A 20,785-nucleotide genomic window follows, 5' to 3' on the forward strand; every position below is an offset into this window, starting at 1 on the left:
CCCTTTGTTTATCAACTGTGGTTGTTTTTAAAGGGCTTTATGAATAAAGTTGGTATGGTATGGTACATAAATTGAAAAGCAAGTATGAAATACATTTTATGGACCTGCTTAATGTGTTCCCTCTTCTGGTACTTCTCGCTGTAGTACTGCTCCTGGCGCAGCGTGAGGAGCTGCTGCTGCTGCTGCTCCTTCAACTCCGACACACGCAGGCTGCAGTCCTGGTCCAGCTCGCTCAGCTCCTGGTCCAGCGCGGACAACGACTGCTCTGACCGGCTGGATGGACACATTCGTAAATAAAACATACTTTTAGTGTAGTGTTTCACCAACAGAACTCACATTTTTCATGGGTATGAAGAGTTAAGGAGCGTCACCTACCTTTTCTTACCATCTCGTTTGTGGCTCTTCTGCAGGGCCGAGCGGCGGCGCTGGTGCTGGCTCTGGAGCTCGGAGGTGCGGGTCGTGTGCTCCTTAATAAGCTCGCCGGTCTTGCGGTGATGTTTGCGCACTAGCTCCTTCATCTCCTTGTACTGCTTTCGCTGCTCACGCACAAAGCCTTTCTGCTGCTTCAGCTCCTCCACAGTCTGAGCTTCCAGTTCTAAACAAACAATGACAGCAAAACAAAAATGTATAATCAATGTCTACTCCTGATTAACATTTTAAGACCGGTTGACAAATTGCAAGAATTTACATTTTCCACTGTTGGATCTTAAAGGACACCTATTATGCAAAATCAACTTTTCTTACCTATTGGTACCTGTTTTTGTGTATTTGGGATCTGCATAAGTTCTGAAAATTTGACATCAAACCATGAAGGCATCCATCCATCCATCCATTTTCAACCATGACGGGGATATTTATAAAACAATCTTGCCTTCCTTCATACTTCCTTCAGATGAGCTGTTTGGAATTTGCCAAACTTGTGACGTTTTTCCCCACATGTGATGTCAGCGGATATCTCCATATATGGTAAAGAGCTTTGTGTGGGTCCGCCATTATAGTCCGGCGTTGTAGGGTTAGGGTTAGCTTCTTCTCTGTAAGCTTCTTCTTTTTCTCTATCCTCTTGTTGTGAGGCAAAGTGGCTCAGCTGTTGCAAACTCTTTTTTTCTAACCTGGGGGATGGCGTGGCGCGGTTGGGAGAGTGGCCGTGCCAGCAATCTGAGGGTTCTTGGTTCGATCCCCATCTTCTACCAACTTTGTCACGTCCGTTGTGTCCTTGAGCAAGACACTTCACCCTTGCTCCTGATGTGTGATCAGTGTGTGAATGTGTGTGTGAATGGGTGAATGTGGAAATAGTGTCAAAGCGCTTTGAATACCTTAAGGGTAGAAAAGCGCTATACAAGTATAACCCACTTACCATTACCCATTTAACCTTTATTCAAATACAAAGTAACATATACTGTAGGTCTTACTTATATCTGTCAGAGTCTACATGTCAGTGCTAAAAAGTACAACATGGCTGACCGCCCACAAAATGGAGCATCAGATGGTCAAAAAGCCGCTGTAAAAAGACTGTCTGTAAAACATAATCGAGGCAAAATTGATGACCCCTTTGGAAGGTTTTAAGTAGTGTTTCAAAATGCAAAAAGAAGAAAAGGAGTGAGACAACAAAAACCTTTTGAAAAAGCAATTTATTGCAAACAAGCATTAACTGAAATAGGCTGTCCCTCTGATCAAAATCCAATTAACAAAATTTGGGGATTGATGGCAAGGGAAATTTACAAAATGATCAGTTCCAAACAGCGGATGTCCACCATGCAGCCCTCTTTACCACTGGAAACACTGATGCCAAGCATACTCAAACCAAATTTTGAGGTGGTTAACTTTTGATCATCTGATGAACAGCCTATTTCAGTTCATTGGTTGTTTGCATGTTGCGGCTTACTCCAATTTCTTTATGTCTCACTTCTATTTCTTTTTTTGCATTTTGAATCTCTACTTAGAGAGCCGTCTCAAGATCCAACAGTGCAACAAATACAATCTTGCAATTTTTCAACTGGTCAGGAGTGTACAGTATATTGCAGGTGTCTCAACCTTACCTGTGAGCACGCTCTGGATGATGTCCTCCGTCTTCACTGCAGGTTTGAGAGAGCCTGGACAGCAGAAAACATGTAACTTGGTGTATTTGATTACTCTGAATGGAACATAAACAGTAAGATTCAAAAGTTTACACACACTTCCCGATGCTAATGAATGATAAGCTATCTCAATACTAGAAGTATTACTAGTATTAGTACTAGTATTAATGACACAAAATAGTGACTATGCATGTTTCTTGGAAGTACCTGCAGATTGAGGCTGATGGCCGACCAGCGACGGGGGTTTGGGGGCAATGGGGATGAGGCTCAGTCCGTTCTCTGCAGGCAACACAACTCTCAGGTCCACCTTAGAGTCTAACGGGGGGTCGCTGCCAGCCTCCACCTGTCAATTACATCAAGGCACTAATCAAACCAGCAAAATACTCAATTTATTGGTTAAATGGAAAACTTGCAAACAAAGGAGAGGTCGTTACACGTCATCATTTTCAACTGTCCCTTTAAAAAAGCTTGGATTACATTACAACAAAGAAGAAAACTTTCCTCCAGAGGTCTTTGACAAATATTCTGATATGTTTGAGTGTTCCAGAACACTCTGTAGACACAGCGCCTGTAACCAACTCTCTGCAACGACATCCTCTGCACGTATTTATCCATCCAAGTGACTTATTTCCTCCCCTCACTTTATTTATACCCCAACGCTGAGCTCTGCCCTTTTAGAGCAATGATGCTTACTTGGAGACGGTTGCCATGGCTACAGACGGGAAGGCGGATCTTATGTCAGAACACCAGATCAGTTAAATGGACACCTAGCTGAGGAATAATTCTCAGCCCTTCAGTTTTATTTTGAAAAGTGCTGTTTACATTATTTTGTTTATTTTAGTACATACTGCAGTATATACAATATGTGCTTTTATTTTGAAAACTAGCAGTTATAGTTTGCCTTGATGCAACCGAATAGGAAGGTTGCATATGACGTCACATCCGTTTTACTTCTTCGCGGCTTTATTCACACGATGGTCAAGCAGCGTGAGCATAGCATTAAAACAAGTGAGAGTGAGCAGAGTTTGATCAGAAAATGCTGTATTGCTGTTCTGTTCTTGGGTGTTACAATCGTTCAAATAGAGAGATAGGAAATAGCTTTCAGAGTCCCGAAAGAAGTGGTTCATAAAGGTAATAAAGTGAGGAAAAAATGAAAGTGCGTCGAAGGAAATGGCTTTACAAAATATCACTTTCATCATCTTATGGAAGACAATCGAACTACTTGTGTCTGCAGCGATCACTTTGTAAAATGTTTATTTGAACATTTGATTTGTTTGAGAAACTTTCTGTGATGCAATCAAGTTTATTCTCTACTATGTTAGTGTTTGAAAGCAGAACTAAACGTAAAGAAAGAACAATAGATCACATTAGTTTGTGTCCTTTTGTGGTTGCTATGCCTAAATTTGTTGTTGCTATGCCTAAATGCCTAACCCTGCTCAGTGGCCTAGTGGTTAGAGTGTCCGCCCTGAAATCGGTAGGTCGTGAGTTCAAACCCCGGCCAAGTCATACCAAAGACTATAAAAATTGGACCCATTACTTCCTTGCTTGGCACTCAGCATCAAGGGTTGGAATTGGGGGTTAAATCACCAAAATGATTCCTGGGACCCATCACCCTCACCCTCACCTCCCAGGGGGTGAGGGTGATGGGTCAAATGCAGAGGATAATCTCACTACACCTCTCTAAATCTAAAAACTAAATCTCTCGTAGGACCTTGATGTCGCTAGCAAACTTTGCTGAACAACAGGGACATCTATAGCTAGATAATGAGAGAAAATATGAACTTCACATCATAAAAACAACTGCAGACATAATGAGATGAGACTAATATTTGTAGCAGGAATTCAACTTCCAACACCTTTTTCTCATTAGTGTCACGAAGGAGAAGTCCAACTTTGTCTTTCACAGATTAATGCTTAATTTGTGGACCCCTCAGATGTAAAGACATGTGCCTCCAATCTTTTCTTCTCTAAATACCGTACGTGTCAAGTGAAGTGAGGTAGCAATAACCTCTTGGTTGAATTCTTTTTTCAAAATCTTTTTCTTAAGAGTGCAAAAATCCATTCCATCCCATTTTAAATATGTTTTTTATGATCGCTTTTATATTTGCCTTGAAACCTTTCAAAATAAGCCTAAATCTGCATGGGTTCAGGTAAATAAACAGTAGCCTAATGTTGTTTAGACCATCGCCTGAAACCCAGAAGTGCCCAGATGTGCCTCGAGGTCACGTGATTGCAACCCATCTATAGCATGAAGTGTGGAGATAAAGTTTTATTTAGAAAAGTAGTCTAATGCAACTAATTTTAGTGTATGTTGCAGTATATACATGCTTTTGTTTGGAAAAAAAATATTGTTACACTTAGTCGAGATGCAACCGATCAGCATGTAATGCAGTATGTAAGTAATTTTATTGAGAAAAATACAGTTTACACAGTGTTTGTTACTGATTACTGTGCAGTGCAAAATGTAATTGTTTTGTTTAAAAAAAAAACAGTGTCAAATGCAACTAAATTAGTGCAGTATGTAAGAGTTTTTATTTTAATTAGTACTTACACAGTAAATATGCAACCAACCAGCAAGTAGTGCAGTATATAAGTCATTTTATTTTGAAAAAGTTTGTAATTACAAGTTGTCTAGACACAACTGAGTAGAGTAAAGGTTAGAAGTTTTTATTCTGAAATACAGTCAGTGTAAGGCGTGACCAATTTTAGCATATCGTGCAGTGTACAAGTGCTTTTATTTTGAATTAGTTCATACACATGACCAAACAGTGCGTAGTGTAGTATATAAGTGCTTGTATTTTGGAAGTTATTATTCCAGGTTATCTTGACTCAACTGAGTAGTATGAAGATCGCAAGGTTTTATTTTTGAAAAGCAGTGTTGACTACCACCCATTTCATCCCAGAGCAGAATGCAAGTGCATTTATTTTAAATTAATCCTTAAACTTGTGTGTTTGTAAAAACAGGGTGTGTGTGTGATGCGTCAGTGCAGTAGCACTGCGTAGAGGTGCTTGTAGTTAGCGCATGTTGCATTTTGCATGTTGCATGTTGCTTCTGCCTGCTACTGTCTGCTTTCAGCTACTGCCACCGGCTAGCCCTCCTTACAGGGGGTGAAAAGAGGAGCCGAGCGCGTAAGCCTCCTCTTGCCGGTAAACAGCCTCTCCACCACCAAGACTCCTACAGTGCCTCCTCGCGGCCACACACGATAACTGGGACCTCGCGGTCTCAGGCTAAACTGTAGGGGATCTCTGAGCAGCAATGGGCCCCAGAGGCGAGGTGTGCAGGCCCACCGGTGTGTGGACACCCCCTGGCATCCGCCAACCACTGCCCCACCTATGGGTCAAATAGTCGTCATCCCCCCTTCCCCCCCACCCGCTGCCTTGTGGTACCTTTGGGAGAAGGAAAGGCTATGGGAGTAAACCCAGACAGAAAATCAGGAGTGGAGCCCCTGAGGCGGCTGGGTGTCATTGCTGACCCCCTGCCGGCAGCTCCTGCAGCCAAGCCGATGCCAGACGTATTGCCTTGCTTTCCTCTGGGCCACATCGACACGGCCGAGAGGGGGATCTTGATGACTGGGTAACCCAGGATCTCCATATTTTCTGCCCAGGCATGCGCCACGGAGAGGTCACTCCAGCCTCCCCCCTAAAGGGAGGAAACAACACGGAAGCTGGCAGTCCTAAGCTCCACCCAATTGGCGCCAGCTACGATGGTGGGAGGAAGAACTCCCCCAGGCGCAACCCATCGTCACTACTGACGGACGGATGCCTATGAATCCTTAAACAGTCGAATTGGACCAAACAGCGTGTAGTGCAGTATATAGGTAATTTTATTTTGAAAAAAGTTTGTAGTTACAGACTGTCTCGCCACACCTGAGTAATGTGAAGGTTTTTGTTTTTGAAAAGCAGTGTTGAAAGAAATCCATTTTAGCAGTGTAGAGGTGCTTTTATTTTGAATTATTCCTTACACAGTTGAGACGCAACCAAACAGTGTATTGCAGTATATATGTGGTTTTTTTTTTTAAGTTGATGGATACAGGTTGTCTAGACACAACTGAGTAGTGTAAACTTCGGAAGGTTTTATTTTGAAAAGCGGTGTTCGATGCAACCAATTTTAGCTTATAGAGCAGTATGCAAGTGCTTTTATTTTGAATTAGTCTTTACACAGTCGAGACACAACCAAACAGTGTCTGATGCAGTAAAGTGCTTTTATTTTGAAAGATAGTAGTTACAGGTTGTCTAGATGCAACGGAGTAGTGTGACGTTTGGAAGGTTTTACTTTCAAAATTAGATGCAACCAATTTTAGCATGTAGTGCAGCATACAGACGCTTTTATTTTGGTCGTAACAGTTTGACTAGATGCACCTGCTTAGCGTGAAGTTTGGAAAATAAGATTTCATTTTGAAAAGCAATATTGAAGTGTAAAATTGTTTGTCCAACTTCTTGTTTGTAAATCATCTTCCCACACAAATACAGTACACTCACCTCTTTGTCGGCCTCCTCGTCTCCGCCCTCCTCCAGGGTGAGCGCCGCCAGCTGATTGGCTCTCTGCTCCATCAGGTTGACGTAGCGGATGGGGTTGGACAAAGCCTCAATGACGTCTGGCGGTGGAAGACAAAGACGATGGGTTTGTGTTAGTTTTGTAATCAGCCTGAAAAGATCTGGGGAGTGCTAGGTCACCTGCAAATGTGTCCGGGACGTAATCTTTGACTTCCACGTAGACGAAGAGTGCGGGCAACGTGAGCGACTGGTTCTTCTCATTCCTTAGGTTGACGTAATGGTAGCCTGCAATAAAGGTGAGAAGACATCATGAAATGTCTCCATCTTTTGAAAGGATAAGACCTGCGCGTCACCTGGACGAATGGCCGACACAGGGATGAGTCGGTGTCCGATGAACTTTCCTCCCTCTTCGAACACGGCGATCCTCAAAGACGCCAGCGTGGGGAGGACCACCTTCTTGAAGACGATGGCCTCCTCCTCCCAGACGGGGTTGACGCCGTTGCTCTGAGACGTTTTGGTTTTGAAGGCCTTCCTCTTGGTGTCCACGGGCAGTCCGAACATGTCAATCTCTACGTAGGTGCCCACTTTCTTATCGGAGAGGAACTGACCCGAGATGATCTGGAGGGAAAAGGCAAGCTTTGATGGACTAGTACTAGTTCCTCGGTTTTGGGTCTCAGGAATGAATTGGCTTCACATTGTTTCTCACAAGGAAAATTGCTTCAGTTTCCGTACAATTTGGTATTTGTTGAACCTTTTGGAATGGATTACTAACAAATATCGAGGTACAAGTGAACTGTTTGTCACTCAGGGGCCCGGGGGCAGTGGGTTCCGGCTTATGTATGTATGTGTATGTTTATATACGTGTATATGTGTGTTTTTGTATGAATGTAATTCATATTTTTAATTTGTTTTTCTTTTTTGTTGGTGGCTGGTGTCAGCCTAGAAGCCTGCTTGCATTACATTAGGTACATATGGAAGCACATTCATACATACATACATGCATACATACAGACACACACACTCGGTACATACATCCACACGCACATTCACTGTACAAACATACATACATACTGTAACTGTACATACACATGCACACGTACATACATACATACACACATGCATATAATCATGTTTCATCAAACATAAACTGGGTTAAAACACGGCACATTGCTAAAGCTCCACATATTTTTACCATAACAATCTATAAGGTCGATATAGTCTGTTTTTCTTTCTTCACCCCTCTTTATCTGCTTTCTTTTGTAATTATTATTATTATTTATTATCAATAGTGTTATTCCTATTGATATTTCTATTGCTCATTTTGTAGTCGAATAATGTTCATTGTCATTTTTGTGTTATTACTATCTAATTCATTAACTGGTTCCTTGATATAAATTTTGGTATGCAATTTGTATATATCCTATTTGCTGATGTTGTTCTGTTGGTGTTGTTTTTGTTGTTGTTTTTGTTGTCTCTCTCTGTCTCATCCTCCTCTTATCCCTGCAAAGTCCCCCTCCGTCTTCTTTTCTACCCTTCTTTCTATCCCCTCCTGCTCTAGTCCGGCTGCACCAAACATATCCATTGAATAAAGTCAAATACAAATAAGGCAACAAGAGCTTTATCACACTTCTATTTTGTAAAGCAAATCTGTACAGCATATATGGGCATCGACATCAACAATATGATTTGACCGAGTGGCTGGACAGGGCATGTAAAAAAACAACAACTATTGTCGTAGCGTACACATACTTTCACAGAGAGCGTGTTTGCTACAATTCCGTCGACAGTGTTCTCGGTGAACGGATCAAAGTGCTTGTCCGGCCGCCTCATGAACTCCGGTTTGAGACGAAATCCGCTCTTGCCGTTGTACTCATACATGCCCAGGTTGAGCTGCATGGACAGATCTGTGAAAAAAGCATTTTTGTTATTCTTACATATCTAAGATGACAGTGCCCTTCTTACCGATGGTCTGGAAGTTGAGCGCCACCAGCTGACAGCCGGCGTTCCAGAAGAGCTGAGGGTTGTAGTTTGACGAATCCACCCGGGTGCCTTTAGGGTAAATCCTGCTTAGCTGCAATTTGTTGTATCTGACACAATCAGGCTAAGGATGGCACTGCTCTACAGCTACATTGTGTTAGCTGACCTATAACTTGCGGAGCCAGGGGAGTCCAGCTGAAGTGTTGCAAAATATGTTATAACTTCATCACAACTGAAGACAGAGACACTATTTTTGGCCTACGTCCATGTCTTAAGTAGCGTTACAAACACACAAAACTTGAACGCAATCGAAATAAAATTGAGACCTGTGTTCTGTGTACTAGAAAATATCAGACAGTTTTTGCGATGTATTGAAATCGTATGCAAATGCTATGAAAAATGGAATCTAGCGCCGTTTAGCTGTATTTAACGTAAATTAAAATAAATAATAAATAATTCTGCTATTACGACCTGTGAGGCAACTTTTTTTTTACGTGAAATCGTAGCGCTGAGATGCTATTACTTAGCTAAAATGACATTGGCTATGTTCACAAAGCAGGGTATAATGACTATTTACAATTTTTTGTAAAATGAAAACTTTTCATGTACCCGGAGTTGTTTACGTTACAAAAATGCGATGTCTGATATAAACTGAGTGATAGTGCCCCAGTCAATATGTGTCCGTCATATCAGACACATATCGGATTTATGACCAGATACGAAAGAAGAATTGTATTTGTCCTGTTCAAACTACGGCTGTACGGTATACCGGTACTAATAAACTATTATTGAGTTAAAACGATACTATACTGCCTTTGGAAAATACTGGTACTTTTTTTTCCGCTGCAGTGCGGCGGTGACGTACAGAGCCGTGGCGCATGTAATTGTGTCAGCACGCACACAAATCGCATACAAGCAGAAACAGAATGAGGAAGAATGGAATAAATGGCAATTCTACTGGTTAATAAAGAGGGTGCGTGAAGCGCTATATGGAGGTATTTGGCTTCAAAATGATCGATAAAGGTGACACATCAAACATGCCGCGCCAAAAGGTGGCAATACAGTATTACCACCTTTGCTTCAAACTTAGGTAAACATGACAAATATCAAACTTAGGTAAACATAACAAATATTCAGATCCGCACAAAGAGTTTTAAGAGTGGCAGGTAATGTAGTTAACTAGCTCCCCTGCCGTGCACACAGCTGGTTGGATTGTTGCCAATTATTAGCCAGTCCACACCGCCCACGTAGCACAAATGTATGCAAGCGAAATGATTGAATTTTGTTAGAAATTCCTACTATTTGTGTTTTATCTTTAACAATATGTGTTCTACTTGCGTGTTACGTGTCGTATCTGTATAGTTTTAGCCATAGTATTGTTTTCAGTATTTACTAATTATCATATTTGTCTTCAAGCGGAGACCAAGAGTGGCAACTATTAATCAAGAAACATTTATTACAATGTCCGTAAAGCTTTCTATTATATTCTAACCAAAACCTAGATTAAGGCAGGCTTCGTGCAATATGTAAAATTGTAAATTGTTCCTTGAGTGAAAGACAAAAAGGACAGTGTGTTTAATGCCTTTTAATTTCAATCTTCTAAAATTCTTCTAAAAGTATCGATATACTATACATTTTGGTACCGGTACCAAAATATAGGTATCGGGACAACCCAAGTTCATACTGACATGAAAAAATTTGATCCATGTCACACCTGGGCAAAAGAAACAGGAATTGACCTGCAGTGTGAACATAGTTAAAGAGCTAATCAGACTGAGGACTACAATTCTAATACTATAGTCGAGGACGTCGTACAAGTAAGTTTTGCATCGTCTGATATTTCTATGTAGAAATTTTAAATAAATCAGTAATAATAAAAAAATATATATATAAAATATTTATTCTAAAACAATATAAACATCTATGTTTAGCTGGATAAAATAAAACAATTGTAACACAATAATTAAAAAATATACAGTATCTACCCGTATTTTCCGCACTATTAGCCGCACCTAAAAACCACAAATTTACTCAAAAGCTGACAGTGCGGCTTATAACCCGGTGCGCTTTATATATGGATTAATATTAAGATTCATTTTCATAAAGTTTAGGTCTCGCAACTACGGTAAACAGCCGCCATCTTTTTTCCCCGTAGAACAGGAAGCGCTTCTTCTTCTACGGCAAGCAACCGCCAAGGTAAGCACCCGCCCCCATAGAAGAGGAAGCGCTTCTTCTTCTACTGTAAGCAACCACCCGCCCCCGTAGAAGAAGAAGAAGCGCGCGGATATTACGTTTCATTTCCTTTGTGTGTTTACATCTGTAAAGACCACAAAATGGCTCCTACTAAGCGACAGGTTTCCGGTTCATGAAAAGACGCAATCTCTCCATCCGCACACGGACTACTATTTCACAGCAACTGCCTAAAGACTTTCAAGAAAAGCTGGCTACTTTCCGTGCATATTGTAAAAACAAGATAGCTGAAAAAAAGATCCGGCCAGAGAACATTATCAACATGGACGAGGTTCCACTGACTTTTGATATTCCTGTGAACCGCACTGTGGATACAACGGGAGCACGTACGGTGAATATTCGCACCACAGGGAATGAGAAGTCATCCTTCACTGTGGTTCTAGCTTGCCATGCTAATGGCCAGAAACTTCCACCCATGGTGATATTCAAAAGGAAGACCTTGCCAAAAGAGACCTTTCCAGCCGGCGTCATCATAAAAGCTAACTCAAAGGGATGGATGGATGAAGAAAAGATGAGCGAGTGGTTAAGGGAAGTTTACGCGAAGAGGCCGGGTGGCTTTTTTCACGCAGCTCCGTCCATGTTGATATACGACTCCATGCGCGCCCACATCACGCTGGTTTTTAATATATTATTAAAGTTTGACTGACCTATCTGACTGTTTTTTTGACATTCCCTTTAGCGCAGTTAGATGCGGCTTATAACACGGGGCGGCTTATAGGTGGACAAAGTTTTGAAATATGCCGTTCATTGAAGGCGCGGCTTATAACCCAGGGCGGCTTATGGTGCGGAAAATACGGTAAGTGTTTGGACTGACAAATTGCATATTGCCAAAACGAAACAAAGAAGAGAGCGTTTTAAAGCGTTATGACATCATATTTATATTTGTTGCACTGGCAGCAGCATTATCTTGGGCATTGGTCCGCCATCACCATATACAGTACATAGAAGTTCCATCAACATTAACAAGAAAGATACTCCACAAATTCCACAGGCGATTTTGTCAGCTGCTCCAATGCTTTGGTCTCCACAAAAGAAGACATCTGGTAACTGCGACTGGTCTCTGAAAAGTACAAAGCAAAAAAAATGCAGGCGTTAATGTTCATTCAAATTGTTTTTATGGGTAAAAAACATCCTTAAACCAGAGTAACTTGCAAATAAACAACTAATTAGTGTACTTTTGGAAGCCTCAAAGCTGTTAAACTTGACGGGCTGGATGTAGATGACGAGGTTGGACATTTCTTCTGTGGCGAATGCCTCACTGCCCGCCGTGCCCTGCAACACACACATGCAAGCAAAGAAGCACATTACAAAATGTGGACAAAATACGCAAAAATCATAAATGCATGCCTTCCATCCAAATCTTGGAAGAATGATGGCAGAAATATTAGAAGCAAAGGCTTTTAGGTGAGCAAAAGGCATTTTATCTTACATTAAATGTCCACTAGAGGCCGCTGTTTTCCAGTTGACCCCAAAGTCGAGTATAAACAGAGTATGGCCAACTAAACAACAGGCGCCATATTTGCTACCAAGGATGTGTGCGGCTTTGCCCGGAATCCCGGATGAATGCAATTGCTTGTATTCCATGACATGACTTCATCCTGGAAGTGAAAACCAGTGGTGGTCAATGGCTGTTGTGCAGCAAGCAGCGCAGGAACTATTTCACTACACAAAGGGCCTTGCTCTTTCTGCAAAAAGCAAATACGAGCAAAAAATCAAACTATGCGATGGAATAGATCCCTATACTTTATCAAAAAAGATTTGTCGAGTGATATCAAGCATTATCCGTCAAGCGCGTTCCCAGACATGTCGAACTATTGTGCTCCAGACGTCATTCTACACGACAAAACAGATAAAAACTTGGAAAAGCATGGAGGTCTATAACTTCTTTGTATGTGGCTGGGTCAAGTAAATTGGTATGAAGACTCTCCCGGATAAATATGCAAATATTATTTTGCTCAGATTCAACTTCGCATCTACTGATGTTTGTTGCTGTTGCACGCGCCGTTTAAGAATAGCGTGTTTCCCCCCGTCTTTATCAAAATATAACTATATATGTCAACATTGTGTATGTGCTGAAAGCTTCATTTATGACTGTTGCCTTTGGTAAAAGCTTAAGTCTTTTAGGTTTTGCTCACATTGTTTTATTTTATTTAGACTTGCCGAGTTGATGCTTTCCGAAACACTCGTAGCAAAAATGTGTCTTAAGAAATACAAACGACATCAAGATAATATTTAAATGGGAAACATTAAGAATAGAACAGAATAGAATACATCTTTATTGTCATTATATATTGTACAACGAAATTGCAAGCAAATCCATTAGTGCAAATTTGTAGATGAAACATAAAAACATTGGTACTAAGATAAAAATAAATAAATAGAAAACATAAATAGCAAGCACACAGCTCACATGCACAGTCATTCTTTTTTATGCCTTGATTGTGTTCAGCGACACTATTGCTCTCGGGAAGAAAGTGTTATTGAACCTGTTTGTGTGGCATTTTATCGTCCTGTATCTCCTGCCCAAGGGCAGTAGTTCAAAAAGTTTATGTCTGGGGTGAGATGGGTCCCTTATGTTTTGGGCCTTTTTGAGGCACCTGGCACTGTACAGTTCGTCCAGGAAGGGGAGAGAGCAGCCAGTGATCTTCATGGCAGAGTTTATGACCCTCTGAAGTACATTTCTCTCTGCCGTTAAAAGTATATCAAACAAACCTTTAACGAAGTTATCGCTGCACACTTGTGCATTATTTGACTATGCTCCCTTGGACTGGAGTGCGTGCTACTTTTTTTCATTGTTGTTTTGTAAAATCTTGCACTCTTTCGCTCTTCTTGATTACCTCCCGAGGAACTCTGAAGAAAGTTCATCCTTTTTGCGATTTGAACAGTTCGTAGAGCTACATTTAGCTTAGTACCCATTAAGAACAGACGCTGGCTTGGCCACCACACACTCAGTGGCCTAGTGGTTAGAGTGTCCGTCCTGAGATCGGTAGGGTGTGAGTTGTGAGTTCAAACCCCGGCCGAGTCGTACCAAAGACTATAAAAATGGGACCCATTACCTCCCTGCTTGGCACTCAGCATCAAGGGTTGGAATTGGGGGTTAAATCACCAAAATGATTCCCGGGCATGGCACCGCTGCTGCCCACTGCTCTCCTCACCTCCCAGGGGGTGAACAAGGGGATGGGTCAAATGCAGAGGACAAATTTCGCCACACCTAGTGTGTGTGACAATCATTGGTACTTTAACTTTGTATTTAAAGAGTGGGACGTGAGCCGGACGTGACATCATTTTAAACCAAACAAAGGCTGTCGTTATGACGTTAGTTTTTCTGACAAAATAGACCAAAATAATTTGTCTATATATAGGTCTAAACATACTGCAGCTCATAAACTTACAATAAAATATACTTTCCTACTTATTTTAGTTTTACTGATATTCAAAGTCTGTTTTTCTCAAACCGTCTCTTTAATTTTTTTCTGTTATTACCTGTACTAGCTTCTGTGTGTTCTCTTCTGAACAAAACGCAAACGTTTACCTGGCACAAGACGCTGTAATCGGTGGCTCTCCAGAGTTGACGGCAAACTTTCACTTCTCATACTTATCTTCTTTCCGGGTTGTGAAGAAAGGGATTTAAAAACTTTCAACAATTCTTACTGGTGGAGCAGCCCCATGCTGCACAACAGGGCATTTTTACACGCTGAAAAATTCACAAAGAAGTGCCGCAAAGACATAGGATCAGCTCAAAGTTGTTAGTAGTCAGGGCGCACTGTAGTCACGTGAGTGCCTTTTGACCAAACATTGAGGAGGTCGCCTGAAATCAAGTTGGCCATACTCTCCTTATACACGACTGATTAACCCCATTAACCCACCTCGTCCATGGATCCTTTTTTGCAGTCATCATCATCGTCATCTTCATCCTCGCTTTCTGCCTCCACCTCACCTTGAAAATGAGACAAACGTGTGTGCTTAGACAAAATATATGAAAAGAACACTTTGAAAAAAACTAAAAGTCCTAATAATCTTAATACAGATAATAACAGATAAACTTAATAAATGAAAGAGGGGGTTTGACAAACAACGACTATCCTAGAATATTAGGATACTATGAGGATATTATAGTATTCAGTAACAGCAGAAAAGAAAGTCAAACAAATACAAATAGGCGAAAATGGGGAAATAATTACAAAAGTACGCTTCATTCATTAACAGTGTTACAGAAGAAGTCAGTTAGAATAATACATAATGTTTGATATAGAGAACACTCAAACCCTTTATTTATTAAATCAAAAATATCGAAATGTAATGATTTGGTCAATTTGCAAATAGCGGAAATCATGTACAAAGCAAACAATAACATACTACCCAAGAATGTACAATTATTCTCAACAAAAGAGAAATATAACCTTAGGGGAAAATGTAAGTTAAAACATTTGTATGCACGTACAACACTTTAGTATATCATCAGTATGTGGAATTAAATTATGGATTAAGCAAAGAAGTCAAAGTACTAATGTGATCTAGTTTAAAAAATTGTTCAAACTCAAAAAATTTACAAAATACAAAGAATCCAGATACATTTCTTGAACCTGATTGAAAATTGAGAAATCATCTATCATATTCTCTGGATGGTATAGCTCAGTTAGTATAGCGGCCATGGCAGCAACTTTAGGGTCCCAGGTTCGATCCCCGCTTCTGCCATCCTAGTCACTGCCGTTGTGTCCTTGCGCAAGACACTTTACCCACCTGCTCCCAGTGCCATTCACACTGGTTTAAAAATGTAACTTAGATATTGGGTTTCACAATGTAAAGCGCTTTGAGTCACTAGAGAAAAGCGCTATATAAATATAATTCACTTCACATTCTCAGCAAATTATGTGAATTATTAATTATCTATGTGGATTATATTTATGTGTGTGAATTATATTTATATAGCGCTTTTCTCTAGTGACTCAAAGCACTTTTACATACAAACTGTAGTTAAACCCAATATCTAAGTTACATTGGGTGGCACTGGGAGCAGGTGGGTAAAGTGTCTTGCCCAAGGACAAAACGGCAGTAACTAGGATGGCGAAAGCGGGGATCGAACCTGGAACCCTTAATTTGCTGGCACGGCCGCTCTACCAACCGAGCTATACCGCCCCCATGAGACCTTTACTCATTATGTATTTAATTCACTTGTATTTAAATGTGTTTACATGTATTTATTTAAATATAGTAAGTGAACAAATGTTGAAATGTGACACTGTAAATATACCATATTGTAATTCTATGAATTTTCCAAATAAATCAATACAAAGGACAAGCAGTAGAAAATGGATTGATGGATGGAATGATCATAACCATCCTAAAATAAAGACAACATTCTATTAGTGTACAGGGGCTGCAACTTTTAGAAGGCTTTAACTTTCCCAAGTGTTTGAAGCATTATATCCCGCCTCTTACGGCTTTTAGTACGTAATGATGTCACTGCTGCCCTGCGACCCAACCTCGGATAAGCGGAAGAAGGCGGATGGATGGATAATCAAAAATACTCTTCTTACGTTTATCAACATTGAATTGTGTAGTTAAAAATGGTTTAGAAAATGAAACAATAGTCTGTATTCAGTGTAGCAAGGAGGCGAATGGACAAAGTGTGCCTGAGAGAGAGATGTGCTGTTTGCACAGACAGACTCGAAGAAATGCTCTGAGGAAACTGGAGACATTTTCTGAACATATGGACGAGAAACTGCAATTTAAGTATCGATGCGATACCAATACCCACCTTGGTATCGATATGATCGATGCGCCCACCCCTATTGTAGACAGTGTGTGCCAAGCCTAAACGCCAGACGAATTCCTGAGGCAGGTGAGTTTGATTGATTGATTGAAACTTTTATTAGTAGATTGCACAGTTCAGTACATATTCCGTACAATTGACCACTTAAATGGTAACACCCGAGTAAGTTTGTCAACTTGTTTAAGTCGGGGTCCACGATTATTTTTGTTCAAAATAATTAGTAATAGTAAAATATAGACATTTACAAAATATACACGTTCTGTTCAAACCACTCATAACATAGGCTAGCTGGAGGTGCTCTTGTTATATTTTTGGGTTTAAAAAGGTAACTTAGAGCAAATGTTTGGAGGTTTAAAAGCGTAACTTAGAGCAAATGTTTGGAGGTTTAAAAGTGTAACTTAGAGCAAATGTTTGGAGGTTTAAAAGTGTACCTTAGAGCAAATGTTTGGAGGACTCACCGATGGATTTTCTGCCCTGTGTCCTCAGGCTAAGCTCAGCGCCCTCTGCTGGTTGGGAGGAATCTGTCATGTCCTCCTTGGTTGAACCTGTGAGGAGAAAACAGCAATAATTCATCTTTGTGTACGCGAAGAGCACTTAACCTAAATTAAAAGTGAACGACGGGAGGTGCATTATATATTTTTAATAACAGTAAATATTGAAATTCTCAAAATTACATAGCACCTCTAAACGCCTTTCATTTATCGGAAAATTGACAAAGAATCTTTTGAAGGCTGAAATAATAGCGCGGCCCAACGTGCCATACATTTCCAACCGCAAGAGGGCAGTGTGTGCAAGCACAACAGTGCAGCTCTGCAGCTAACACAGACTACAATAGCAATCGTATCATTAAGCATAGAGTAATACACACATTCTGTATGATGCCTCAAAATAGCACCATTGTCTTTTTGGGTAAAAGAAAACAAACATTAAAATCAGCAAAGACCGGCCACAACTTTAAGTACAGTTGCACACAATAATTAGCAACAATTATGCCTGTACAAAGACATTAATACTCATTTTTAAAGTGTTAATTAATTTCATTCATGAATATGTGATTTTTTTTTGTGGTTGTAGATGGCAGTGGTGTATATTGTAGACATATGTATATGTCCTTGTTAGTTACACTAATAGGTTAGAATAAATACACACTTTCTTCAATGAATGCCTCAAAGCTGAGCATTATTGTCATCGCAGTAATGGTGTAGCATTGTGGTGTGTGTGTGTTTCATGTATTTCTACCCTTCTTGGGACATCAACAAGGTAAAGTACCTTCCATATGAGGACCGGTAAACAAGTCAGGACATAAATCATGGTCCCAATAAGGTAAAACATTGCATCCAATAGAGAATGTCTCATTTGTAACCCTGATAGTGAAATCGATCAAAATTAGGGTGGTCCCAAAAAGGAGGGGTTTTTCAAATTAACGGTGTGTTGGTTTTAAAAGTGCTCCCCTGCTGGTCAACATATGAAATAACAAGTGTGTGTAAAAATTTGAAGTGCTCCCCCTCTGGCCAACATATGCAATAACGAGTGTGTGTAAGAAATTGAAATGCGGCCCCTTTGGCCAAAATTAATTTAAAAAATATATATAAATATGTATATAGAGGCATACTGTAATAACCTGAAATAAATAATGAATATTAAAAACAAATACACATTTTTTTTTACTAAAAGCAGTCTCACAATGTGTCAACTTTTTTCTTATAAAATTGGGAACAATTTCTCATATTCTTTCTTTCTGTAATATTGCAATATTTTCTCGTAAAATTATTACTTTTTTGTGTACAATTATTACTTTTAATGCAAAATGGTGACATTAGTCTTATAAAATTCTGACTTTATTGTCAATTATTGTCAATTTTGTTTGTTGTTCTTGTAAAATAGTGACATTTTTTGAGTAAAATTATGACTTTTGTCCTAATTTTGTCAAGTAAAATTCCGATTATTATTACAATATTGCCAAGATTTTAAAGTTTTCTTATAAAATTGTGACTTTTGTCGAGTAAAATTACGACTCTTTTCATGAAATTGCCAAAATTTTAAGCTTTTCGCTTAAAATTGCGACTGTTATTGAGTAAAATTCCAATAATATATCCGGTAATATTGCACAAATGTTCAATTTTTCTTGTAAAAGGTTGACTTGCGTTGAGTAAAATTACGACTTTTATTATAATACTGCCAAAATTCTAAGTTTTCCTTGTGAAATTGTGACCTTTTTCTTGTGAAATTCCAACTAATTTCAAGCTTTTATATATTTGCATAGTATGTATATATTATTAATGTTGTAAATACACATCTTTATATATCGAGAAAGGGTGGTAAAGAGGTAGGCAATTTTCGCAGGTCTCAAGAAGGTAACAAATACAAGGATGTGTGTGTTCGTGTGTGTGTGTTTGTGTGTGTGTGTGTGTGTGTGTGTGTGTGTGTGAGAGCAATAATAATACTCTCTGTTGATATGGAGCGCCATGAATATGACGTAAGTTGAACAATAGAATTGTGTAGCTACACTAACCACATAACACATCATAACAATGTGTGTGTGTGTGGCCGTACCAGCGCTGGGCGAGGACGGCTCGCACACGCTGGACGAGTCGCTGTAGGTGTTGGACACCTGCTCTGACAGTTTCTTCTTGGTGCTCCCGTCAGAAGACGCCTTGTGGTGCTTCTTCTTGTTCTTCACCAGGATCTTCCCCATCAGCTCCATGGGGCTGGGCAGTGGCACACCAGACTCCAGCTACGAGAGGAGGAAGGGAGGCTCACGAAGAGGTCACTTGGAACATGATGACGAAATCTTTCCACAGGACTGTGAAATAGTCGCGCAATGTTACAGAGATAAAGAAGTCCAACAATTGTGGGGATTTAGACAGCTGAACAGTGCTTGTAGTTTTGTGTGCCTGTAGCTTTAATGCTAATGAGTTTGTCCACACATAGTTACAACATCATGCTACGTTAGCCTAGAACAGTGCTTCTCAATTCCACAACATCGTGAATTTGCAAACAGCTAAAATTATACACAAAACAATCTAAAATCTGCTACCCAAGAATATACAACAATTCTTCTCAACAAAAGAGGAGAAATATTATCTCAGAGAAAAATGTAATTTAAAACATTTGTACGCACGTACAACACTTAAGACCTTCAGTATATCAGTGTGTGGAATTAAATTATGGAATGGATGAAGCAAAGCAATCAAACAATGTACTAATATGATCCACTTCAAGAAACTCTTCAAACTTAAAATGTTTACAAAGTGCAAAGAAGAAGAACCATGATAAACATTCTGAAATTATTCATCCATCCATTCTTTCATTCTCAAAATAATCTCATTTATCTCATCATATGAAATATAACTTGCTTGACCAATTATTATATATTTATTTATTTATTTATTTTTATTGTGATTACTTATGGAGTATATTGTGAATAAATTGAGAACAGGAAATGAACAAAAGTTTTAGCAACTGTTATGTAAAAGAAAAGGGGTAGGATTAAAAAAGCTCTGCTTCTTCCTACTCCTTTTCGAACATGTTGATAAGAGAAACTGGAAATTGTGATGTATCATGTTGTATGCTTTCAGGTTTGAAATAAACTCAAACTCAACTCAACTCAAATATTTTCTGTTACGCCCCCCCTGGGAAGAAGAACATATTTTGCGCCCCCCACACTCTCCGCCATGATTAAAAATAGTATATTTTGTCGATAAATCTGTTATGACAATACCTCTGCATAACATAAGCTTATCACAAATAAAGCAAACAACACACCAGTCTTTCCTTGTCCCTCACCGTGGTTACAGTGAAGCCAAGTGCGACATACGCTCATCATATTCTGGTACAGCAAAAAAAAGCATGTTCCCCGAGGTTACCGCCCCCCATGACATTGCACCGTGCCCCCGTAGGGGGGCCGGCCCCACTGTTTGAGAAAGACTGGCCTAGAACAAAAACAACTAAACTATAGCGGGTGTACAGATAGTTTGTCAGTGGCCTGGGCTGCATTTTAAGACGCGTAGCGAAGCCTGCATCGTGTGAGTCAGAGGTGGTATTATGTCCACAAGCAAGGATAGTTTTCCTTCATGACATCATGAAAAGTTGTCCGCCTTTTTGAGCAATTTTATGGTACTTTTTGCGGTGCTTGAATATTACTAGGGTTTGATTTTAGAAGTTGCTAATCAAAGCTCCAAATGTTATGAGTTTTTGATATGATAAACATTGCTAT

General features: G+C 39.9%; 1 protein-coding gene across 1 annotated transcript in view; it reads right to left on the reverse strand.

Moving 5' to 3' along the window:
- plcb1l (phospholipase C beta 1-like) overlaps positions 1-20,785 on the reverse strand; it is a 331,247-nt gene that overhangs the window by 33,603 nt on the left and 276,859 nt on the right. Inside the window, 14 exon segments of the mRNA XM_061929877.2 lie at positions 105-273; positions 376-595; positions 2,037-2,090; positions 2,283-2,418; positions 6,555-6,670; positions 6,750-6,854; positions 6,923-7,187; positions 8,319-8,473; positions 8,532-8,656; positions 11,772-11,856; positions 11,972-12,068; positions 14,663-14,733; positions 17,028-17,114; positions 19,123-19,303. Of these exon segments, the coding sequence (XP_061785861.2) occupies positions 105-273; positions 376-595; positions 2,037-2,090; positions 2,283-2,418; positions 6,555-6,670; positions 6,750-6,854; positions 6,923-7,187; positions 8,319-8,473; positions 8,532-8,656; positions 11,772-11,856; positions 11,972-12,068; positions 14,663-14,733; positions 17,028-17,114; positions 19,123-19,303 (1,866 nt within the window).

The sequence above is a fragment of the Nerophis lumbriciformis genome, linkage group LG34, assembly GCF_033978685.3.
Source record: "Nerophis lumbriciformis linkage group LG34, RoL_Nlum_v2.1, whole genome shotgun sequence".
Classification (NCBI taxonomy): domain Eukaryota; kingdom Metazoa; phylum Chordata; class Actinopteri; order Syngnathiformes; family Syngnathidae; genus Nerophis; species Nerophis lumbriciformis.